The sequence below is a fragment of the Athene noctua genome, chromosome 8, assembly GCF_965140245.1.
Source record: "Athene noctua chromosome 8, bAthNoc1.hap1.1, whole genome shotgun sequence".
Lineage (NCBI taxonomy): Eukaryota > Metazoa > Chordata > Aves > Strigiformes > Strigidae > Athene > Athene noctua.
This window is the reverse complement of record NC_134044.1, coordinates 740,911-761,638: the sequence shown is the minus strand read 5'-3', so window position 1 is coordinate 761,638 and position 20,728 is coordinate 740,911. Positions and strand designations below refer to the sequence as shown.

Genomic DNA, 20,728 nt, shown 5'->3' with positions numbered 1-20,728 from the left:
GGGAAGGTGGGCGGGGCGGGCAGTACCCTGTGTGGGACGGGGTTGTGCTGTCTCTACGCTGGGAATGACCCCAAATTACCAAAGCTTTTGCTTTTTAAAACGAGCAGTAATGGGGAGAGAGTGATGGCTGGGTGCTTGGTAGTGCTTGCAGAAATATGGTGGAGGTGTTCTGCCCATCGCAGGTGTCCTGTATAATGGTCAATAGAGCCACCTTTGCATTAACAACACAGACCACATGTTGATCAGGGTGTGCCAGAAGGTGTTAACTAGCTTACAGGGCTGTGCTTGGGGTTAGAAGGCATTGTTACCTACCAGCATCCTGAGTGTTAGCGCCTGACTGTAAGGCTGACTGGATTTCTTATGTTTCTGTTACAGGTCGTGGCTCCCTAGGTGTGGTGTAGCAACCAGTGCGTGATTATGGCAGCCAAGGCTTATAGCCCCTCGGAAGGGGGCCTTCTGTCTTCATCAGTAGGCTTAGCCCTTGCTCACTTGAATGACTCTGCTAAGCTAAGTAGATCCTACCCCTGTGCTAGCAAAAGCAGGAAAAGTCAGCTCTCTGAACTCTGCCGGCTTAGAGCTTCTCTGTCTGGTGAGAACAGCATTTTGAGATTGAGTTCATGTGTTGTTAGTGAAGATGATGTGTTTTAGATGGTGTCAGACCTTCCTCCTTCCCTCCCCCAAACCTAGAGGTGATAGCAATAATCATCTGAGCCACAGATTAGGGCAGGCTGTGTTGCTGGATAGGTGCTCTGCACTTGTACTTGTCCCTGGGAAACCCTTATTGCCTGCCATTGGACCACCCTGTCATCTTGTGTTGTTACTTAAAACAGAAAATTTCCAAATGACGAGTAGGATGATATACTGGATTCTGTTAGGAGGGGAAGAACTTTGCAGTTTACAGTGCACCCAGATGCAGGCCTCCCTGTTTTATCACAGTGAGCATATTCATACTGAATGTGGTGCATAAATGCAGGTGTCCTTGTGATGAATTGTTCATAATGCTTCTTCCAGTACTGCTAAACCTTCAAAACTGCTTACTGTTTTGAGAGTGGAATGATGACATTTGGCTGCTGATGCTGCTTCCCAGGGAAACATTTTTTACAGGCAGACCTTTGGAAAACTGTAGTACAATCACTTGGCATTGTGTAACATAAAACGTCAGTGTCGACACAGGTATTTTAGTGTCGTGTCTTGTGAACAGTAAATTAACTGGCTTCTGCCTAATAAGGGCTTGAAAACACTGTTTATATTTAATATTTAATTTATATTTAATAACAGTTTCAATTTTAACTTGAGAGATTTCAAAACTCTCCTGAGATTTTTAAACTCTCTTAAGTGAAAAATAAAAGTTGTCTAGTCTGGTTGAATGTCACAGATGTTGGCAATTTTTTTCTAGCCTATGGACTGAGTTTAATTGTTCCAGGGGCTGTGATTCAAAAGAGATGTTTATTAGAATTGTTTCTGTCTTTAGTTTCATTGATTTTATTTTCTTGTAATTTCTCTAAAAATATAGAAGCATATATTTTGGGATTACTTGGCAGGTTGCTTCAGCTGACAACTAATTTTTTTTATTCATTCCTCTAATACTCCTTGTAGTAGACTGTTATAGCTACATAGCTGATCTTTATCTTCTCACAGGGGAGAAATGGAGCTCTTACTGTTTGTCTTCACTGGCAGCTCATAACATTTGTACTAGCAAAACTGGTAACTTGTGGGCTCAGTGGGATTCTGCCTCTCTCTCCACTTCCATTGGAAGTTCTGCTTCTTGCTTCTTTTTGCATGCCCTCGCTGTGGAGGAATCCAGCCGGCACCTCTCAACTCCTTCACGCAATCCAAACAAAGCCGTCTTCACCGTGGATGTCAACACAACAGAGGTATTTGCAGTAGTAACTGCTAAACTTAGCAGGTTGTAACTAGTATAGGTTGTATGACATCAGACAGGTTAAAATGCCTGTTACTCTCATGTGTATCTGCAGGTAATCAGAGCATCATGAAGGCATTTTATTGTCTGCTTAAGTTCAGTGGTCTTGTAAAGACTGGCAATACATTTATTTCTATTGCAGGTTGTAGTTAGCAAAATATACAAGATGGTATCAGGAGCACGGATGTCTTGAGTCTTTTTTCAAACCAAAAAAGGGAATAAAAAAGAATGCAGCTGTGAAGTGGCATGAGGGAAGAAAAGCAGAATGTGCTTCAAGCTACCTGTCTATTAAGTTCCAACCCTGGGATGTGTTTGTGGTGGAGGTGTCTTTATTTTCCCCAGTAAATAGCCTTTTGCATTGGGAAAGAGAGAATTTCTCTGGCTTTGTCCTGAGAGTAAACACTAATACAAAAATTAAGTACTGAAAACTTTAAGGGTCTGTGCCATTTTTAACTTGAACTGACATTTCAAGTTACCCATCTAAAAGGCATTTAATCCTGCCTTGGTCTCTAACACAGCCTTAAGTATGGCAGTGACTGGTGTGATTACTGTATGCCTTCAGGTGTGGATAAATTTTGTGGTCTGCCCAGGCTTTGCTTACAAATACAGCTTTGTGGTTTTGCCTCCGTGGTTGTAATTGTTTAAGCAACACAAGAGGCTAGAGCCGGTAGGCAGTTAAAAGAAAGCGGCAAACCTAAAAGGAAAGCAATGTCTCAAACCCTCTTAACCAAGAAAATGCGTGGGCAAGGGATGTCCTAGAATAAGAAGCTTTAGTAAACTGGTTTTGAAGAATTCAGAAATTTAAAGAACCACTCCGCTTTCATATAGAGGAATTAGAACAACCTGAGGAGATGATGATCTATTAACAAAGCTTACAGCTTTTAGTCTTTGTTTTGTTGGTTTTTTTTCTGCTTTTCTAGATCCTAGTGGCTAATGACAAAGCCTGCAAGCTGCTTGGGTGCAGTAGTCAGGAACTCATTGGTCAAAAGCTGTCCTGCTTGATATCCAAATCCAGCCAAGAGGTGTGGGAAGCTGTGGGTGAGGAGTTTATAGGAACTGATGAATGTTCATCGCTGGTTTCAGGAACTGTGGTACGTGAAATGTTCAAGGAAATATTCCCCACCACATACAGTGTTTTTTGTAGGCCTTGATTTGGGATTTGAGGTTGGGTTTTTTGGACATTTTTGATATAATTTCCTGATATATTTAAGTCTGGGCATTTGGCAATTATGTAATTTGTAGGACTGTTTGGTTTAAAAGTTTGCAGATGTGGGAATTCAGAGGGGAAAAGATGGTTTGGGAGGCACCTGTGAGAGCCTTGCTGCTGCCAACATGTATAGTCATGATGACTTGACCAAATCAGAACTTAAAGGGTTTTGTTTGTTTTTTTTTTTTTAAATCAATATAATTGCTTAACGTGGAAAAAACTATTATGGAAAAGTTCCTGATTGTCTGGTCTTTTAAAATATTTTAAAATTTATCTTAATTGCATATTATGTGCGTATTGTGAAGTTACAACTCAGGTCAAATACTGTGAAATGTTTGTGACAAAACACCCTAGTTGGTACAAAAGACTGGAAGTGATGTTTTGTCTATAGTGGGGTTGTTTATAAGAGAATTGCATGCGAAATGTCTCAAAATTATTTTCTTATGCTGCTGTTGTGAACTATCACTAGAAAATATTTGGAAAATGAGCTCATATTCTTCCTAGTGTGTTATTTTTGTACTGAAATTGTCAGCACCTCAGAGCTTGATCTTCCTGAATCCTCAGTTGGATACGAGAGAACAAATAAACACCTAAGTTTGATTCAGTAAAATCTAAGATTGAGTTAAATGTCTGATAAAGGCACTAGTTCTAAACTATAGCCATTCTGAGTACTTTATTGGAGTCACTGTGTGATTCATAAACCCATTCTGTCAAGGTCATGTAAAAATGATAAAAGGCTGATCTGAACACTTCAGGATATAAGATTTGAGAAGAATCTCTTACCATAGGAAATTAAACTGCTATTTTTGCAGCTGAAAGTAAGAACTATGTTTACTAATGTGGAGTATTCATTAGCACCATGGGACATCCCTTAAAGAAGGCATCTCTGAAAGGCACTTCTCACTGAATGCAAGGTATTAGATTGGTCTTTAGTCTTCCTGAGGCAGGGAGAGAAGATACAAAAGCAACAACATTTTATGTATGATCAGTGCAGACCTTTTAATCTCTATTTTAAAACTGTCTTTTGTTCAATCAAAAACTAATAAGTAGTCAAGAAACAATGTTTTTCTAACAATGGCAGGGAGATATCATGGCTTGGTATCTTATTGTTTGAAATTCTTGCTAAGTAACCATAGTCTTCCTAAATGATGACTACACCTCTGAATCCTCTGGAAAGGTGGATGTTATAGGCCGTCTCAAAGAGAAGATCCCTGTCTTGGTCTGGCTGAGGCGAATAAGAGACAAGGACAACCAGTGTTGTGTGGTTGTGCTGGAACCGGTGGAGAGACTTTCAGCTTCGGTTTCCTTCAGGGCTGATGTGAGTGTTTTTCTAATGGTCAAATGAGATCGCAGTTTGTGAGAGTTTGTGGGTGAATGAAACGTGTCTAAAAGCCAGTAGGCACGTTACTGTTTGTGAACATGAAGTGTGTACCTAGCACTGCCTGAAAGCAGGCTGCACTTGCAGGACCTGTGCACATTTCATCCATGCAGCTCACCTGGATGTATTTGACAAGTCTCATTAAATACACTGTGTCCCCTCCGGGGATGTCTTAGACTGGAATGGTGATGGTTTGGCAGGGGGTTGGTTATTCATGGCAGGGGTCCCCTTGTGAAGGGATCAGCTTGCTGAGGAAACATTCTGTGAGGAGCACTGGACTCCCCTGCTTCTCCCCTACAGCAAGGGGCAGGCTCTCTGCCTGATCATGTCAGAGAAGTATTGCATTATGCTCTGTTTGTTTTTACTGGGGTAGTTGTATCCATGTAGCGACTGCAGAATGAAACTTCCTGCCATTTGCTTATATATTTGCAGGAACTGTTAAAGGATTGAGTGGACTGTGGCTAAAATTAAAATAGTCCTGTAAATTTTCTTCCCAAGGGAGAGATTACATCATGTGACCTCCTTTTTGCCCATCTCCATGGCTACCCAACATTGGAAGAAGTAGTTGGGCTCCACATGAAGGACCTGATTCCTTCTGTGCAGATCCCTCCTCCAGGCAAAAAAATGCCAAAGGTATAGTATAAGCACCAGCCACGTTCTTCCCATTTGGAACATAGGTGTACCCTACTTTTCCTCCTTATATAACAGAAGAAAGCCTTTTCAGAGGGAAGTGTAAATCCCCTGAAAAAGGGTATGCCTCTTATTTGTGGAGCTGCTGTCTGAATATTTCCTAACTAGGAACAAGACCAAGCTTGATCTCTCACTGTGGTATTTGTCCTAGTGAAAGAAAAGACACTTTTTTCCAATCCTGGCTTTTTAAGAAACAATGCTGTCTCTGTCAGCTCCCTAAAATTCATTCAAATTCTGTAGCCAGTTTCAATCATGTCTGTCTGAGGAGTGAAAGTCTAAAAAAGAATACCCAGATCTTGCATATGCCATGAAAACGTGCAGCTAGGTAGTTGAGAGACCTTGATTAATGCCTCATTGGCTGAACCAAGCTGCAGCATGGACTTTCCTGGTGTTTGTCATCAAGATATTCATACAGGAGTTCAACACTAGTTTCCAAATCCTTAGAAAACCAGATTTTGTGCATTTTGATAGTCACAGGATTGGTTTGTTTTTCTTTTCCTGATCTTTTTTCCCCCGAGAACATTCCTGTGTAGTTTTATGTGAATACTGCAATAAAACCAAAACATTTGGTTGGTTAGTGGTTTTCTGGTTTGTTAGTTGTTTGGTTCTTTTTTTTTTTTTTTTGCTTTAATTTAGAACCTCAAGATCCAGCAAGCTGTAGGCCAGTCCAGAGAGGGTAACATGTTTCCTCTCAGTTTAAAGCTGCAAGTAAATCTTCTGGAGGAGGACCAAGCAACAGTGCAGAAATATGGTGTTCTGGAGACAGAAGAAAGCGGTTCTTTTACAGGCTATCGTTACTCTGCAACAGTTGTGGTTTTCTCCACCATCAGTGGTCTTATTACTGTCCAGTCAGATGGAACCATCTGTGGCATCAAGGATAGTTTTGCTTTAATGCTCTTCGGCTATGAGGAGAAAGAACTGTTGGGAAAGGTAAGGTAGGAGTTTTAATCCCTTCCAAAAGACTGCTATGTCTGGCAGCCTATCCATTGGAATTGTAAAGTCATCTTTTACACTCATCTCTGTCTGTCGCCAAACCTCTGTGTTCCATGTGTTCAGCCAGTGAGCTGTAGTATGATAGACAAATTCCCTTGCTGTAATTGCTGAGTCTTTCAGGGCTGAGGAGCTAGGATGGATAGCAGGTATATATTCTCCATCAGTCATGTGGATCACTTTTGCCAGGCTGTTCATCAGGAACAGGTCCACAAACATGAATTGTTAGCAGTTGCCCCCAACCTGTGACAGCTTAGCTTTATAAGGTTTCGTTCTGTGTTTTAGAACATTACGTTCCTGATCCCCGGTTTCTATAACAACATGGAGAGAAGCAGCGACTGTTCTTTGCCATTACCTCCTCTTGATGACTCCATAGGGACAGAGAGTGAGTGCATGTTTGAAGATACAACTGGCTCTGGCTGCTGCAACAAAGGTAGAATGAATGGAGACAAGAGATTGGCCTGAGAACATGGGAACCTGCTTCGTAAAAGCAATGTACCTCCGTGCAGTTTTTAAATTAGATTTGCACTATAACTAAGGTTGTTCTTCCCTCTGTTGCTAAGAAGATAAAACTGAACAGACAAGTTAGAAATTACACTGGTGACAGAGCATGCTTTGTACTTAACAAGCACTTCCCTTTCCCTCCCTCCCCTGTTAGGATCTCTGACGTTTTAATACATGTAAAATACAGCTTTTGTGACAGTATTGCAACAGAGCTGTAAATACTTAGGACTAATATTTTAAGGGAAAATTCTAATATTCTTCTGAATTGGCTCGTATTGCTGGCTAATATTCAGTGTTGCTGTGTTGTTTCAGTTAGGAGGCATCACATACTCTGATGCAGCTTGCTGCATTTAAAAAGAATTTATCAGAATTTTACTTCTCTGAACACAACAGGAATAGGCAAGCAAAGAAGCCTCATGTCTCCAAATCTGTCTTTCTCCATCTAGCTCTGCCCAAAACCAAGAACACAAGCAAGAGCACATACTTTCATCTGTATCACAAGAGATCTTTTATGCTGGTTTTGTCTCCTTTGTTTTTTTGGGGTATTTTTGGTTTCTTTTTCTCTTGTCTTTGCTTAGAAATGCATATCTGCATTGAAACCAACTCACACTGCTGGAACAAAGAAGAGTTAGTAGACAGGGTGGAATTTCTTAGGTAGTTCTTTGAAGTGATGCCTCTAATCTAGGAGTAAATCAGTTCTTCAGTGAGGAAGCATTGTTGGCACTCAGCCTTTACTAAATGAAAGGATTGTTCTGGATTCTAACCTAGATCTGTTCGCTCATTACCTTCTGCAGCAACAACACTTGGTTGACTTCATCTTTCAAACTCATGCTTTTCTCTCAATCTGTTGTCACTGGGGAAAAAAGGTCTTATTCTTTCTCACGTTTAGGCTCTGTACTTTTTTTTTGTCTTGCAGTTTCAGTGAGTTACATAAATGCAGTCTAAACCTTTTCATTTTTAAGTGTTTGGAATGAGCAGTGTATGTGTTTTGGGCTTCTTTTTGCTGCTGCTACTTGTATGATCACTTTAATTCCACTCTCTGGTCATTGGCCTTTTTTTAGGCCTCTGAACTTCAATCCAAGTAGTTAACCCATTAGGCTAATACCTGCCCAAGAGCTTTGATAGGAAAGCAGATTTTAGCAGCCCTGCAACATTTAGCTTCCTGCATGTGATGATTTCTCAGGCTAAACTGGAGTGCTCATAATTGGACCACGTTGCCTTAATCAAGTCTTTTATACTCATTTCCTTAAGGATGAGACAGATCAAGGCAGTTCCAACATTGTTTTTAATCACTGAAGCCTCTTAACAACTTAACCTTTTATGTTTAGCTTTAGTTATGGTTTTGTTGCTTGTTTGGTACAGACAGCAGCTTCTTGGCTGCATCTTTAGCAAGCTTTCCGTCAAGAGATGAAGAGCAGAAATGGGAACCAAGACAAAAAGATGACAAATTAATACATGATGAGACTAAACAAAACAATGAGATCAGTTCCTTTTCTACTCCCTCACCTCCTGAAGTGGCATCTACACCCTCTAACAGGTAGGCGTTTCACGGACTGCATATTCACTTTGAAAAATGAAGAATCATGGAGACAATCACCAGCAAACACTGTTTTTTCACCTCTGTGATGTATGTGGGAAGGTGTAATAACAGCCTTCTGCGCTTTGCTCTCTGTAGAATCTGAGTGCTATTATTTGCAAGACAGGTTGAGTTTTGCCTGCTTAAATTTTTGTTTAAATCTGTACAACCTAAATGCTTCACCCAGGCTAGGGAAGGCTCTATCTTTGCTAAATCAGAAATAGTGGATGTTTATTTCCTATGGTATCCAACAGCTGGTTTTGCACTTAAAGCCAGGTTACCTGGAATTAATTCTAAATGTTATTTTTCTGGTGCTTGCTGTAACTGTCAGGCCATCCATTAAAATGGGGCACTGTGTTACTAGAGTCCAGCCATCTTTATTTTACCTTTCCAGGTCTTTTTCCTGTCACAAGTTTAGACATCCTGCACAAGTACCTATGTGATGCATGTGGTTTATCTTACTTGAAATTTTAAGCCTTACACATTAACAATTCTAACCCTCAGAAAATATTTACTGTCCTTTTTAATATATAGACAATTACAGCACAGTTCTTGCTGCTTTATAGAGACTGATAGTCTCACTGTTTCCTTGTGCTCTCCTGGATTTATGTCTCTCATATCATACTTGGATTGTAAGTGCTTTGCTGCATGGATTGTTTTTCTATACCTTGCATTTTTACTAATAGAAATGTTTGTAAAATACCTTGTGCTATGGGCTTCAACGAACCATGGTTAAATTGATGGATGGGGGCATCCATCTTCTGTTGGATAGACAAGGGATCTTCTGTTCTCAAGACTGGAAGTATCCTGCCACGTGTATTGGCTTTCTGTTGCTGGATATGATCTATCATATATATTTAGAAATTAAGCTAGAGAAGGAAGTAATCTGTAGGAAAAGAGTGCCATTCGAGTGTACCTGCTCTTCTTTGCTCAAGATGGAATTTGTTAGGATTTTTGGATGCCTCTGCCAGCAGCTTTCTGCCTTTTTCTTTTAAACTTAAACCTGCATCTATTGTTTTATTTTTTAAATAGTGACCGTAGTAACAGAAGAGTGGGTAGTATATAGTATGATGGTTTTCTTGTGCTTTTGTCACCACGATATCACTAAAAATTTTGAATCCTTGCAGGGAAGACAGCATTGCTACCAATGGGCTGTCAGCCCACCATAGAGAGCCTTACCCTGACACTTGGCTTGACAGAATCAGAGCAGTGGAACAGTGTAGAACAGTGGAAATTGCAAGATCAAATAATTCTCAAAACATGGTCTCTGTAAGGCTCCCTCCCGTATCACCTGATACGGAACAGTTGGATTTAGGTCTGAACATGAAGATTCCAGTAAAAAGCCATGATAATGCAGTATCTGGCCCATCTGAGACTCAAAATGCCAGTGAGACTAGTATCTTGCCTAACCAATTACAAGTTCATCAGCAAGACCTCAAGGAAGTAAATTGTCTGCAGATCTGTAGGTTACCGTATGAAATGCTGAAGCATCAGCACTCCACTGATGCCTGGGGACAAGCTTCTTCAGAAAATGTTGCCTGGTTGCACGTTTGTTCTAGGCTAGAAGACAAGCTAGACAGGAAACCCTATGGCCCAATTAAGCCACCTTCTAATGTTACTTGTAACTCGCCTGGAACACCAATAATAGATGAGCCGTGGTCTGGGACACCACCAGACTGCAGACAAGACTTTCAAAGCCACATGGTTACAGGGCAGTTGTCAAAACCAAACCTGATGTGTGATGCAAAACATTCCAGCCTTGAGCACACTGTTGTTGAAAACTGCCTGCTGAATGATGCTTCATCCCTCTTCGCAAACAGAAGAAATGCTACCCATGATACTTGCTTAGGAAATAAAATGGGTTACAGTGCTTCTGCACCAGGGGTTGCCACAGCCTCTGAAGATGTTAAAGAATCAGACACTGAGCTGAATTGTATTTACTCTGGTCTTGAGGTACTGGGTCTGAATATTGGCATGAAGGGGTACTCAGACAATTGTTTAGGTATTACTACAGCTCTTGTAGGATCATCCTCCTCTGATGCAGCAGACTCAGCTTCAGGCAATATGCTAACTCAGAAAAACAGTGTCTTTTCAACTGAGCAAGAAAAGCAGCTGTTGAATGGTGTTGCCATAGAAGGTGGTTCTGGGTGGCTGGCCTCCCAAAGGCATTTAGAAAACTCTGAAGAATCTTCCCAAGCATTTCTTGAGAAGCCTGAAACTGTTGCAGAGACTGTGGGGAACAACGTCAACAGAAACCCTCTGAAAAGCAAAGGTAGTCCTGAAGAAGACGATCAGTTGCAAGGGCAGCAAAACACGGAGATACAGGTAACATCGACCCCAGTGAAAGGAGAAGGAAGACTGAGTCCAGCAGCTCCTCTGACCTTGGAGATTCTGGAAGGCAGCTATGCTGGGAATTGCTGTCACAGAGATGGTTCACAATTAAGTAAGTTAAGTCTATTTCTTCCCTTCCCAAAACTCTGATCAGGATGCTCTTTTTCACCCACATTTTTGCAGAAGGCAAACAATTCTGGTTAGAAGCTCACAGTGGAGAGGAAGCAAGAAACTCTAGCATCTAGAAATATGGTATTTAAGTCTTTATATTAATACCTTAATATATTATAGGTATTAAGTCCTATACCCTTTATCAGAGGGTATAGGAAAAGCAGGTGATATAAAATACAAAGTTATTCAAAACTTAATCCAGACTGAATAGTCAGAAATATTCTCAAAATACAATTAAAAGGTTTGAACCTGATTACTTCTGAACAGAAAACACAAACTCCATTGTAAAACTTGTATTTAAATTGTGTAATGGAATGTGTTTTGTTTGCTCCTTCAGCTGGATTCTGTGGCTTATTCTATAAAATCCCCATTTTTATGTAATTTAGAATAACAGTGTGAAATTAATAATCACAACTGGACAAAAGTTTGCCAGGTGGTGGGAACTATGGATGTAGCCGCCAAGTATCTCTAGAGTAGCTGTGCATTTGTCAGCCCCTCTGATGTTTCCTTACTGACTAGGTGTTCCCAAATGAATAATGGAGGAATTCACTTCAAGAGCTCAGAATTTTGTCCTAAAATGTCTGTGATCTCATTCAACACTAAAGTTTTCATTCTACCCTCTTAACTCCCTAACCTGTTTCTACAGGTATACTCTTTGAAGTGAAACGTGTAGAACTGCAGGACCCTGCCATACTTTTCTGTGTCTGGGTGGTGAAAGACCTCCTACAGAGCCAGAAGGAAGCTGCAGCAAAGACTCAGCTTTTGCTCTCCAGTCTAGCAAGCTCTGCCCAGTCTATTGCAGATCTTTCTACACATAGTCTCAGAGAAGTAAGAAATTCTACCATTGTGTAATACTGAGCATTTCTCTCCTTATTTGACTTTAACTGAAGCTAGAGTTGAAAAGTTTTTTTCAAATTCAAATAATGTCATGAGGTGGTGGGTGGATATTGCTGTTTCTTTTTTTCCCTATTTTTATGTCAAAAGAAATGTAAAAAGGACAAATTGCTATTTGGTGACATTTCTGGTAGTGTGTGTTTGGCTTCGTGTAGCTACCTTTCCAGTCTGAACAACACAAGCACCTAATTCTAAATTTGTTCTTAGGCTGGTATAAGTCCATCTACAATAGAGGTTTGCACCGATGTGGTGAAATTAATTTTTAAATCAATGTAATCACACTGGCACTAATGACACAACATTACTAAAAAAAGGAAATACTAGGCTGAAATCTTTAATTGTTTGGCTGTGTCAGCAAAAGAAGACTGCAGTTTTTGGCTGCCTTTCAAGATGCTGCATGGGGGATAGTGTACAGAGAGCCAACACCGCAGAGCTGAACAGTAGGTGCATCTCAAGGCCGTGAAACCCAAACACAGGACTGCTCAGGTCTGCTTTTTAGTTAGTGATGGGATGTGAAACTGATGGTACTTTGACCAAGGCTGTAGAGGGGAAAATAGTATCTTTGATCACTTGAGATAGGTAGCTGGATTTTATGACGACCTGAACAGAGAAGTACATACAGACTTAGATACCACACATGTATCTAAGTAGTGGTGTCCTTAGTGTACATATGTAGTGGTGACAGTTCCAAACTACAGGGGACTGAGGAGATGCTGTTTGTACTGCAGATTAGACATGTAGTTTTCCCCCACTGCCTCACCTTTCATCAGTGAGCTGAAAGACAAAGTAGATGTGACTGGAAAAACTTGGCTATTGGCAAAACTTGCTATTTGAAATATTTTTCACGAGACCTTTGAGAGCTGAGTAATAAGGTGGCTCTTGTTTTCCTTTTAGAAAATCATCTTCCATGTACATGCACATGTGTCAAAATATAAGCAGTTCTCATCATTTAATGTATAACTCCAAATTTCACTATTCAAAACAAGTGCCTCTGTGAGATTTGTTGTATTTCCTCGTGGCATGGAATACTGTGTATGCCATAAAGATGTCCTGTTACTGGGCATTTTAGATGCTGTCTTTGGTGGAGAAATCTAATAATTGCTGAGACCTCCCCAAGCCCTATCCTCAGAGCAAGAAAAACTTCTGTTGTAATTTCTCGTGCAGTGTTGCAGGCCTTGGCAAGAAGGCATGCGATGTTTCTCTGCTAGGGATTTTACTGGGGTGTTAAAATTTAGGAGGGTATGCCTTGAACTTGTTTGCTCTTTGTGTCTGCTAAGAGACCGATCTACAGAGCTAGAATGTTATCTTACCAGAAAGTTTGGTAAACACTGTTAATATCTTTTATATTCATCATGGAAAAGTTACAACATTGAAAGTGACCTATTTCTTATTCCTCAAAAAAAAATTATCATTTGATGTTAGACCACAATGAATTAATTTTCCTACTTGCACAGAGAATTTTGTGCGAGCATTTAAGGTGCATATGCTTTTGTTTTCTTTATCTTTCTCTGAATTAAGCAGTGTTTGTAGCTGCTGAGAGACGACTGTTGACTTAACTTGCCTCCTATAGTGATGGTTACATCAACATACAGTTCTTGCTATCAAAACCAAAGATCAGTCCTTTTAGCTGTCCTTGCAGATGTGTGCTTTCTTTTCAGTATTTACTTCATTTCATAAACATGACTCTGTGGCTTACTCGTTTTTTTTCTTGCTATTTTTTATCTGTACCTAGGCCATCAGATCAACTTCACTTTTTGAGAATTCCCGAAGAGCTGAAGAGTTTGAAAGATTAGGGGCATGTGAAGGAGAATATGCAAAAAATTACAACACTCTCAGTCTTATTGGGAAAGGATCTTTTGGCTTTGTCTGGACTGCCAGGGGCAAGAAACATCATGAGGAGGTTAAATATTTCTCTTACGTCTCATTGTAATAATTATTTAGGTTGAAAACTGAAAGGTTAAAGTGTTCATATTCTGTCAACACTACACTATTAAAAGCAGCTATTTGGTAGTCTAGGGTTTTCCTTTGTTTAAACAGAAATCTGAAATCACTAACCTCATGGAAACGAGACAGTAAAATGTTTGCATTGAGGTAGTATATGAATGTTACCTAAGACAGCAGGCACAGAATGAACCTGAACATGTAGCTAATTTAACCTGTTGAAAGAAGTATACTTCCTTCATAAACTTAACAGGATTAAAGGTTTAGTCTTCTGTTGCTAAAGAGAATGGCAGACTTCGAAGTCTTTAATGTGCCATGACTCAAGAATGTGGAGTAGAGATGTAGAGGTTATGGGACCCTCCTCTTTATCAGCAGAAGTATTCAGGGTGTTGCGAGGCAAGCTCTGGTATTTCTCCGCATGGATGTTGAGTGCTCATTTCCTTCCACTGTACCCCTAATACCAGAAGTCACCACTGCTGTAACTGGGTTGGTAACAGAGCTGGCCTGTCAAAGCCTTTGGAATTCAGAGCATCAGTAAAAAGAAAATAAATATATTCTATTTCTGTGCATTATTTGGCTTCTAGAACTAAACTAGTTTAAGTATGTTTAAAGATACTATAAGTAGGCTTACTTCTGTCCTTCTAGTGATATGATTCACTAACGTTTCTCCTGGAAAATAACTTACCAGACACTTAAAGCCGTACTTTTGCAGGTGATGCTGAATGCTGTTGTCTGTGTAGGTCATTGTAAAATTCATCTGGAAGGAGAGGGTGCTTGAGGACTGCTGGGTAGATGATCCTGATCTGGGGAGAGTTACTCAAGAAATTGCAGTCCTGTTGAAGCTGCAGCACCCCAGTATCATTAAGGTACAGTGAACTCAGCGTGAATTCAGTTTGAACTGTGTCAGATGGTTCCTTTGCTGTCTTGTGTCCCTCTTCAGGAGTGAGGAAGGGTCATGTATTAAATCTACTTTTTCAGGAAACAAAGGACCCTCCCTATCCTGCATTATTTTGGAGCTTCTGTTACAGCAGACTGTCTCTTGCTTCAACACTTTTACCCCAAACAATTGATGTAAACATAGAACTGAAGGTGTGACTCTGAACAGAAAAAAACGCCTGTATGTTATTTCAAGATGATAGGATGCATATCTTCATTCCTCTTCTTTGCTGGGATTTTTTTTCTCCCAGAAAGAATTCCTCTTGCTTTTAATTCTGCTCTCAGCTTTAATTATGCTCTCTTTTCAAGAAACATTTGTGCTCAGTGAGACTTCAGAGATTATAATATACTATAATATATCTCTGAGGGGAAAGCAGTGTTTGGTTTTTTGTTTTTTGTTTTTTTTGTTTTTTTTTAAAGGCAGTTTGAGGATGAAGCGTGTGATTAAAGAAGTCTGCTATTTATAGGTGCTGGATGTATTTGAAAATGAACACTTCTTCCAGCTGGTGATGGAGAAGCACGGATCTGGTCTGGATCTCTTTACATTCATTGATAATCAGCCCAACTTGGATGAGCCATTAGCAAGCTATATATTCAGACAGGTGAGAGCTGGGAATGTACAGCTGGTTCACGTAGGTAAGATTTGGTTAATGTAAGAACCAGGACCCTATTTCACTCAAAAGAATTACTGGCTAATCAGCAGGCATGCTGAATTGGAGTTATGCTCAATACCTGCAGAACTGTTCCTCATTAATTTGTAGGGATAATTTCTGGCTAATTTACTTTACTTAGAAACCTCTAACAAAGAAAGCTTTACAGGACCTTACTGGATATGAGGATTTCCCATAGAGCCATGGCCTCTTGGCTGTGATTGTAGCAGCACAGCCCCCCTGTCACCAGGATACCCGGTCACGTAGCAGTTACATTTCCTCTGTGGGAGGAGGAAAGCACACAGAAGTTGCCCCAAGCCTCACTCAAAGCCACGCTTTCACTTGGATCAATACTTGGTTTAGTTTGGTTATGGATGTAAAGGGCTGTCCTCTCCTTCTTAAGGAATTTAAAATCAAGAAATTATCTTGGATTTTAACATGGCATAATGCAAAAAAACCCTCAAGGTAGTTTAGTGGGAGTCAGGAGCTTGCCTGAGAGCTGAATTGTCCTTTGTTCACTGAGTTAACCACTACAGTAGTCCCCAGCTAATTCGCCCTCGTGTTTTGGAGTAAACTCTTTGCTCTAAGGTATGCAGGAATTATGCAGCACATGGTAACACACCACTGTGTCCATATGCCCCTGGCGTGGGGTGCTGGTGGAAGATGGTAGCTGAAGTGATGCACCTTCTCTGTCTCCTGTACAGTGTGCATTCACAAACTGCAGTTTATGGTCCCTTTGGACCTCTGGCAGATAAGCCCTCTTCCAAAGCCAACCTCGAGTTTGTACAAGTGCTAGCAGATCTGTAAGGTATTTCTCTGCAGAGGGAGCTTTGTATTAAATAGAAACTTTTCTCCTCAGCCATCTGCTTTTCTTGCTCAAATGTATTGTGGTAGGGATCATGATTGTCTCCAAGGTGATATAATTATGATGCTGTTCTTAATTATGGCTCTACAGCATGAATCGTGCAGAAAGAAGAATGGAATTTAAGAGTGACTACATTATTTATACCAAACTTCACTCTTAAATGCTTTGTCATCCTGCAGTATTGGAGGCACACAGTAATATCCTTCTAGAGAAATCAAAGGACCCTCCAGATGAAACTGGGATAAAAATAGAGTAACCTATAGGATTGTAACAGTAAGCTCTGATGTTTCTAACCAAAAAAGCCAAGCACATCGTGACTATAGCATGTCATCTTCCTGCACGTTTGTGAGAGGAAAGCAAGCAAAGGCTTTTTTTAAGTCTCTCTCCCAAGAGCATTGTAACATCCACTGCAGCACTGCTGACAGGCATGCCTGAGTTCATTTCCAGTTACCAAAATTAGGATCTGTATCTTGCTTGTGTAGTGTCAAAACAAGCCAAAATGTGGCTATCAGAACTCTGTGTTGCCATGCAGATTATCCAGAAGGACGCTTCTGAGTAGTAACACAAGTTCTTTCCTTCTCTTTCAGCTTGTATCAGCTGTCGGCTATCTCCGCTGTAGAAACATCCTTCACAGAGATATCAAGGATGAAAACATTGTCATTGCTGAAGATTTCACAATTAAATTAGTGGACTTTGGTTCAGCTGCCTACCTGGAACCCGGCAAACTGTTTTATACCTTCTGTGGAACAATTGAATACTGCTCACCAGAAGTGCTGTGTGGCAAACCGTATGTCACTCTCTGAAACGTAATTTTTTTGTGTATCGCACCAAAAAAAATGCATGTGCAGGGCTGGAATAGAGAAGTCAAGCTGCTTTTTGCCATTGGAGCTCTGCGGGAGCATCTAACCACGGAAAACTGCAGTGAGATTAGGGCACTGCGGTCACAGAAATTATTTGTAAAGGCTTGAATGCCTACAGAGTTGTTTCTGACTCGGTCTGTTGACAGACTTTCTTATTCCGGTCAGATATTTTGCAAAGCCTTGTATTAATGTCTGTCCTACTGCGAAGCTGAGTTTGAGAACAAGCCCACGATTTTAATTTCCAGCCTGGTAGAAGAGTCTGAATGAGTTGTGTTGTGACCTGAATGTGTCTTTTTCTTAATCTTCCATAATCTGTACATCAGTTTGCTAACCTTCTCTTCATACCTGCGTATGAACACACTGATGTGTCACTGCTGAAAGCTGTTCATTAGAGAGGTGGTATTAGCAAGTGCTGCTGTAGAGCATCTGCTCCTTACCATGTCTGGGTTTTGCAATTCCCCCCTCCCATCTCACTTGTTTCCTTCTTTCCTACTTGCTTCCCTGGATTAATTTTTTGCAGTTTGATCACTGTTCATCTCCCCATTGATTTTTGTGCTCCTCTGGGCTCAAGGATTCTTCCCTTGCAGCTTGTCTTGCTGCTATCTCGGATGTGCTGCCCAAATCTTAGCTTCTTTTCCCTATTCTCTCCTTCGAGTGCTCTTTACCTGGAGGCTGGCAGCCTCCTGGAGGGAAGCCTTACCACGACAGGGTGCTAAACATTCGTTGTATGTACAACTGTGTCACCTTGCTCTCATGTCACAGCTGTTTTCATGGGTCCTTCAGGCAGCTCCTCTTAACGGGGTGGGGGGAGAAAGCTATGCAAGGAGGAGAGGAAATCCCTGCAAGGAAACAAGGTGAAGATGAAGCAGGGCTGCCCCTGGGAATTCAGCCTCTCACTGTGTGAAGAAACTGTCTGTTTTTCTCAGGTGGAATGTAGATAATTAATATTGATTTCCAAATAACTTTTGTTTTGAAAGGGGTGGGAGGGGACAAATGGGATTCCACTGAAGTGTCTAATCTTCCATTTAAATATTTACTTGATAGTTTTGGCTTATGGTGAAGCAGGAAGAGGCCTGAGTTCCTTTGTCACCAGTTTATGCATGTGGAGTCTAGGTGCACGCCCATCAACTGAAATTGGTTGGCTGTTCTCTTGTTTTTCTTTCACAGAGAAGGATAATACAGGCTTCTCAAACATGTGAGAATCTTAACAGAATTCTCAAATTTCCTATGTTAAACAAAAATTGGAAATAAAGGCTATCAACTGCCTTTTTTCTTTCAGTTTCTTTAGCACACAATTATGTATTTGCAGTCTGAGTTTAAGGAAGTTTTTTCCTGTGTAGGTACCACGGCCCTGAGCTGGAGATGTGGTCGCTTGGTGTCACCCTTTACACCCTGGTACTGGGAGAGAATCCCTTCTGTGAGCTGGAGGAGGCTGTGGCAGCTGTCCTGAATCCTCCTCGGCCTGTTTCAAAAGGTGAATTTTTCCCATTTGCTCTTCTAAATGAGCAGATCTCACGGGAAAGTATTTATTCCCCGAAAATGAAGGGGAAGGCTGGAAAAATGCTTCCAAATGTGCTCTGCAATGATTTTAAAAGATACTCAATGAAGCAGAGTTATCTGAGGTATCCTTTTCAGGTAAGTTCTGCAGTTCTTCATGCCCACAATGAATACAGCTATCTGCTGTATGTTTATTAGTTTCAAATTCCAGCTCTCCCATTTATTATGATGACTCAACCTATCAACTTGCCAAGTGAGGCTTATACCTGAGAAAACCAGAACAAATAATGCCCGATGGGAAGGTTTGCTCTAGTAGATGACTTTAAGATCAATAATGGCACTCACGTAACTCTAATGCAAGTTTTATCTCACTTGAACTATTGCCAATCAATGCCATGTCACTTTTGGAATGCATGATCATGTGTTAATTTGTAATTTCTGAATGAATCGTATGTCTTGGCCTCACAGGAGAAATACATTGGCCTTGTTTTCTGTTGGAGGTGTGGAAAACTAATTGCATGTCAGGCTAAAAGAAATCTTCATCAGCAAGTTCCCTGGGGTCCTTAGGAGCACTGTGGTTGTAAGGCTTCAGGGTGCTGCAGTTGACTGGTGAATTCTGGAATCTTTCCCTCACCCCTGCGTGCACCTTTAATCACAGATCAAACACAGAATGACTGCAGGGCAAGACTGGGCTTGGAAACAGTGAGTCAGGGTTGCCTCTGCGGCATTCGTTTCTACTTCTGCCCTCCTTGGTGTTATAACTGCGCTTAGTTTTCTGTTTTCACAACCTGGAAATCTCAGCTCCTTCCCAGAGCTGAGCACATGTGACTAAGCCTGTGGAAGAACTGTACGGCACGAGGGATTAATGGGGAGGATTTGTAATTAAAATCTGCATTCTTTGAATATAAACCATATCTTGCATTCCCAGCATGCCTGAAACACAGCCTGAGCCGTTTCTCTGACTGCTGTCTCTCCCCAGATCTCATGGATTTAATCACTGGGCTGCTGCATCCTGTTCCAGAGCAGCGCATGACTCTGGCAACGTTAGTAGAGAATTGCTGGCTGAAGCAGCCTGTGAACCTGGGTGATTATACCTGGGAAGAGGTCTACAGCTCTGCTGTGACAGGTGAGACCCCTACTGAAGGGCTCCCCCTCCGCGCGGGCCCCCCCACGCACCCAGCAGTGATTTCTGGGAGAAAGCCGAGCTGTGCTCAGCAGGGTGCTGCAGAAGGTAGCCTGCCCATACCCAGATGTGCTCCGTTTGGTCATAGGCCTGTTGCCTGGCAGGACCTACGGCTCACCCCTCCCTGTTTGTCTCTCCCTAGAAGGCAGCAGATCCGGAAAGGGTCCTGGTGAGTGTGCAGGTGGGGACAGGCGCTCAGCTCCCGGCGCAGAGAGCGAGCTGTGCAGGGTCGGCTCTGGGCTCCCTGCCCCTCTGCAGCACGCCTCCCTCCCCGTGGAATGATAGCTCCCCGCTCAAGGAGCAACAGGAATTAATTGTAAGCGCTTCACTCTTGTAGAAAGGTTGCTACTACTTCCCTCTTCTAGAAGGATGAGCAGCGGGCAGGGCAGCCTGGGCACGATTCCTCCAGAACAGCTTCTCGCTAATAAGCATTTAGACTTGTTCTCATACAGGATGTGTTTTAAAGCTGTAAGGAAAAGATTTTAATGTCTTGTTTAAATTGTTCATGACTCAGAATATATTTTTGTTGGCTGTTTTTAGATGTAGTTTCACTGTCTGAAAAGTGAATGAATAAACACCTTTATCTTGGCCGACTGCCCTCTGGGGTGTTGACTGGAGTTCGTGTGCACAAAGGAGCCCTGAAAACAGGCACGGAATTGTAGGCAGGGTGGGACGCCCCCCCCCCCCCCCCCCCCGTTTTTTTTAGTCGGAGTCCTCTCTATATCCAGAAAAAGAGTCTTTGATTTTGGCGAGACAAAGATACTGGGACGAAAAATCAGATTCACTAATGAATCAATCCTGAGACATGGGTAGTAAGATCTTTCCAGGGTGCAGCGTGGCCGGTGTCAGAGTTCTTGGAAGTAAGGGGAAAGGGGGGCGGTTTCATGCCTCCTGCTGGCAGCAGCGCTGGGCAGAAGCAGCAAGGCGGCAGCTGGATAATCGCGTCACCAACCCTCTGGGTTAGAAAAGCCCTTGAAGCTCCTCCAGTCCAACCAACTCCTGCCCGTTCCCGACCCCTCCAGATCCCTCAGCGCTGGGTCAGCCCGAGTCCCCTAAAGCCCCCGAAAATCCTGAGGATCATCTCCTCCAATCCATCTTTCACCTCCTCTCCAGGCTGCGCGCAGCGGCCTTGCG

The 20,728-nt window shown here is 41.7% G+C and overlaps 1 protein-coding gene across 1 annotated transcript; it reads left to right on the top strand.

The window, feature by feature from the left end:
- The first annotated feature begins 409 nt into the window (after positions 1 to 409).
- PASK (PAS domain containing serine/threonine kinase) lies at positions 410 to 20,157 on the top strand. Its single transcript, XM_074912012.1, has 17 exons — positions 410 to 589; positions 1,639 to 1,874; positions 2,842 to 3,012; positions 4,306 to 4,446; positions 5,005 to 5,139; positions 5,833 to 6,126; positions 6,472 to 6,619; positions 8,053 to 8,227; positions 9,394 to 10,709; positions 11,415 to 11,596; positions 13,395 to 13,562; positions 14,344 to 14,469; positions 15,007 to 15,141; positions 16,642 to 16,841; positions 18,255 to 18,388; positions 19,391 to 19,537; positions 19,737 to 20,157. The coding sequence occupies exons 1-17, from the start codon at positions 418 to 420 to the stop codon at positions 19,874 to 19,876; spliced, it is 4,020 nt and encodes a 1,339-aa protein (XP_074768113.1). The 5' UTR covers positions 410 to 417; the 3' UTR covers positions 19,877 to 20,157.
- The last annotated feature ends 571 nt before the right edge of the window (positions 20,158 to 20,728 follow it).

What these genes read in the sequence shown, in the direction of transcription:
- PASK (XM_074912012.1), top strand. Translation starts at nt 418, where the DNA reads ATGGCAGCCAAGGCTTATAGCCCCTCGGAAGGGGGCCTTCTGTCTTCA. An exon ending in GCATCTACACCCTCTAACAG is followed by an intron (nt 8,228 to 9,393) that starts GTAGGCGTTTCA and finishes GAATCCTTGCAG; the next exon opens with GGAAGACAGCATTGCTACCA. An exon ending in CAGAGATGGTTCACAATTAA is followed by an intron (nt 10,710 to 11,414) that starts GTAAGTTAAGTC and finishes CTGTTTCTACAG; the next exon opens with GTATACTCTTTGAAGTGAAA.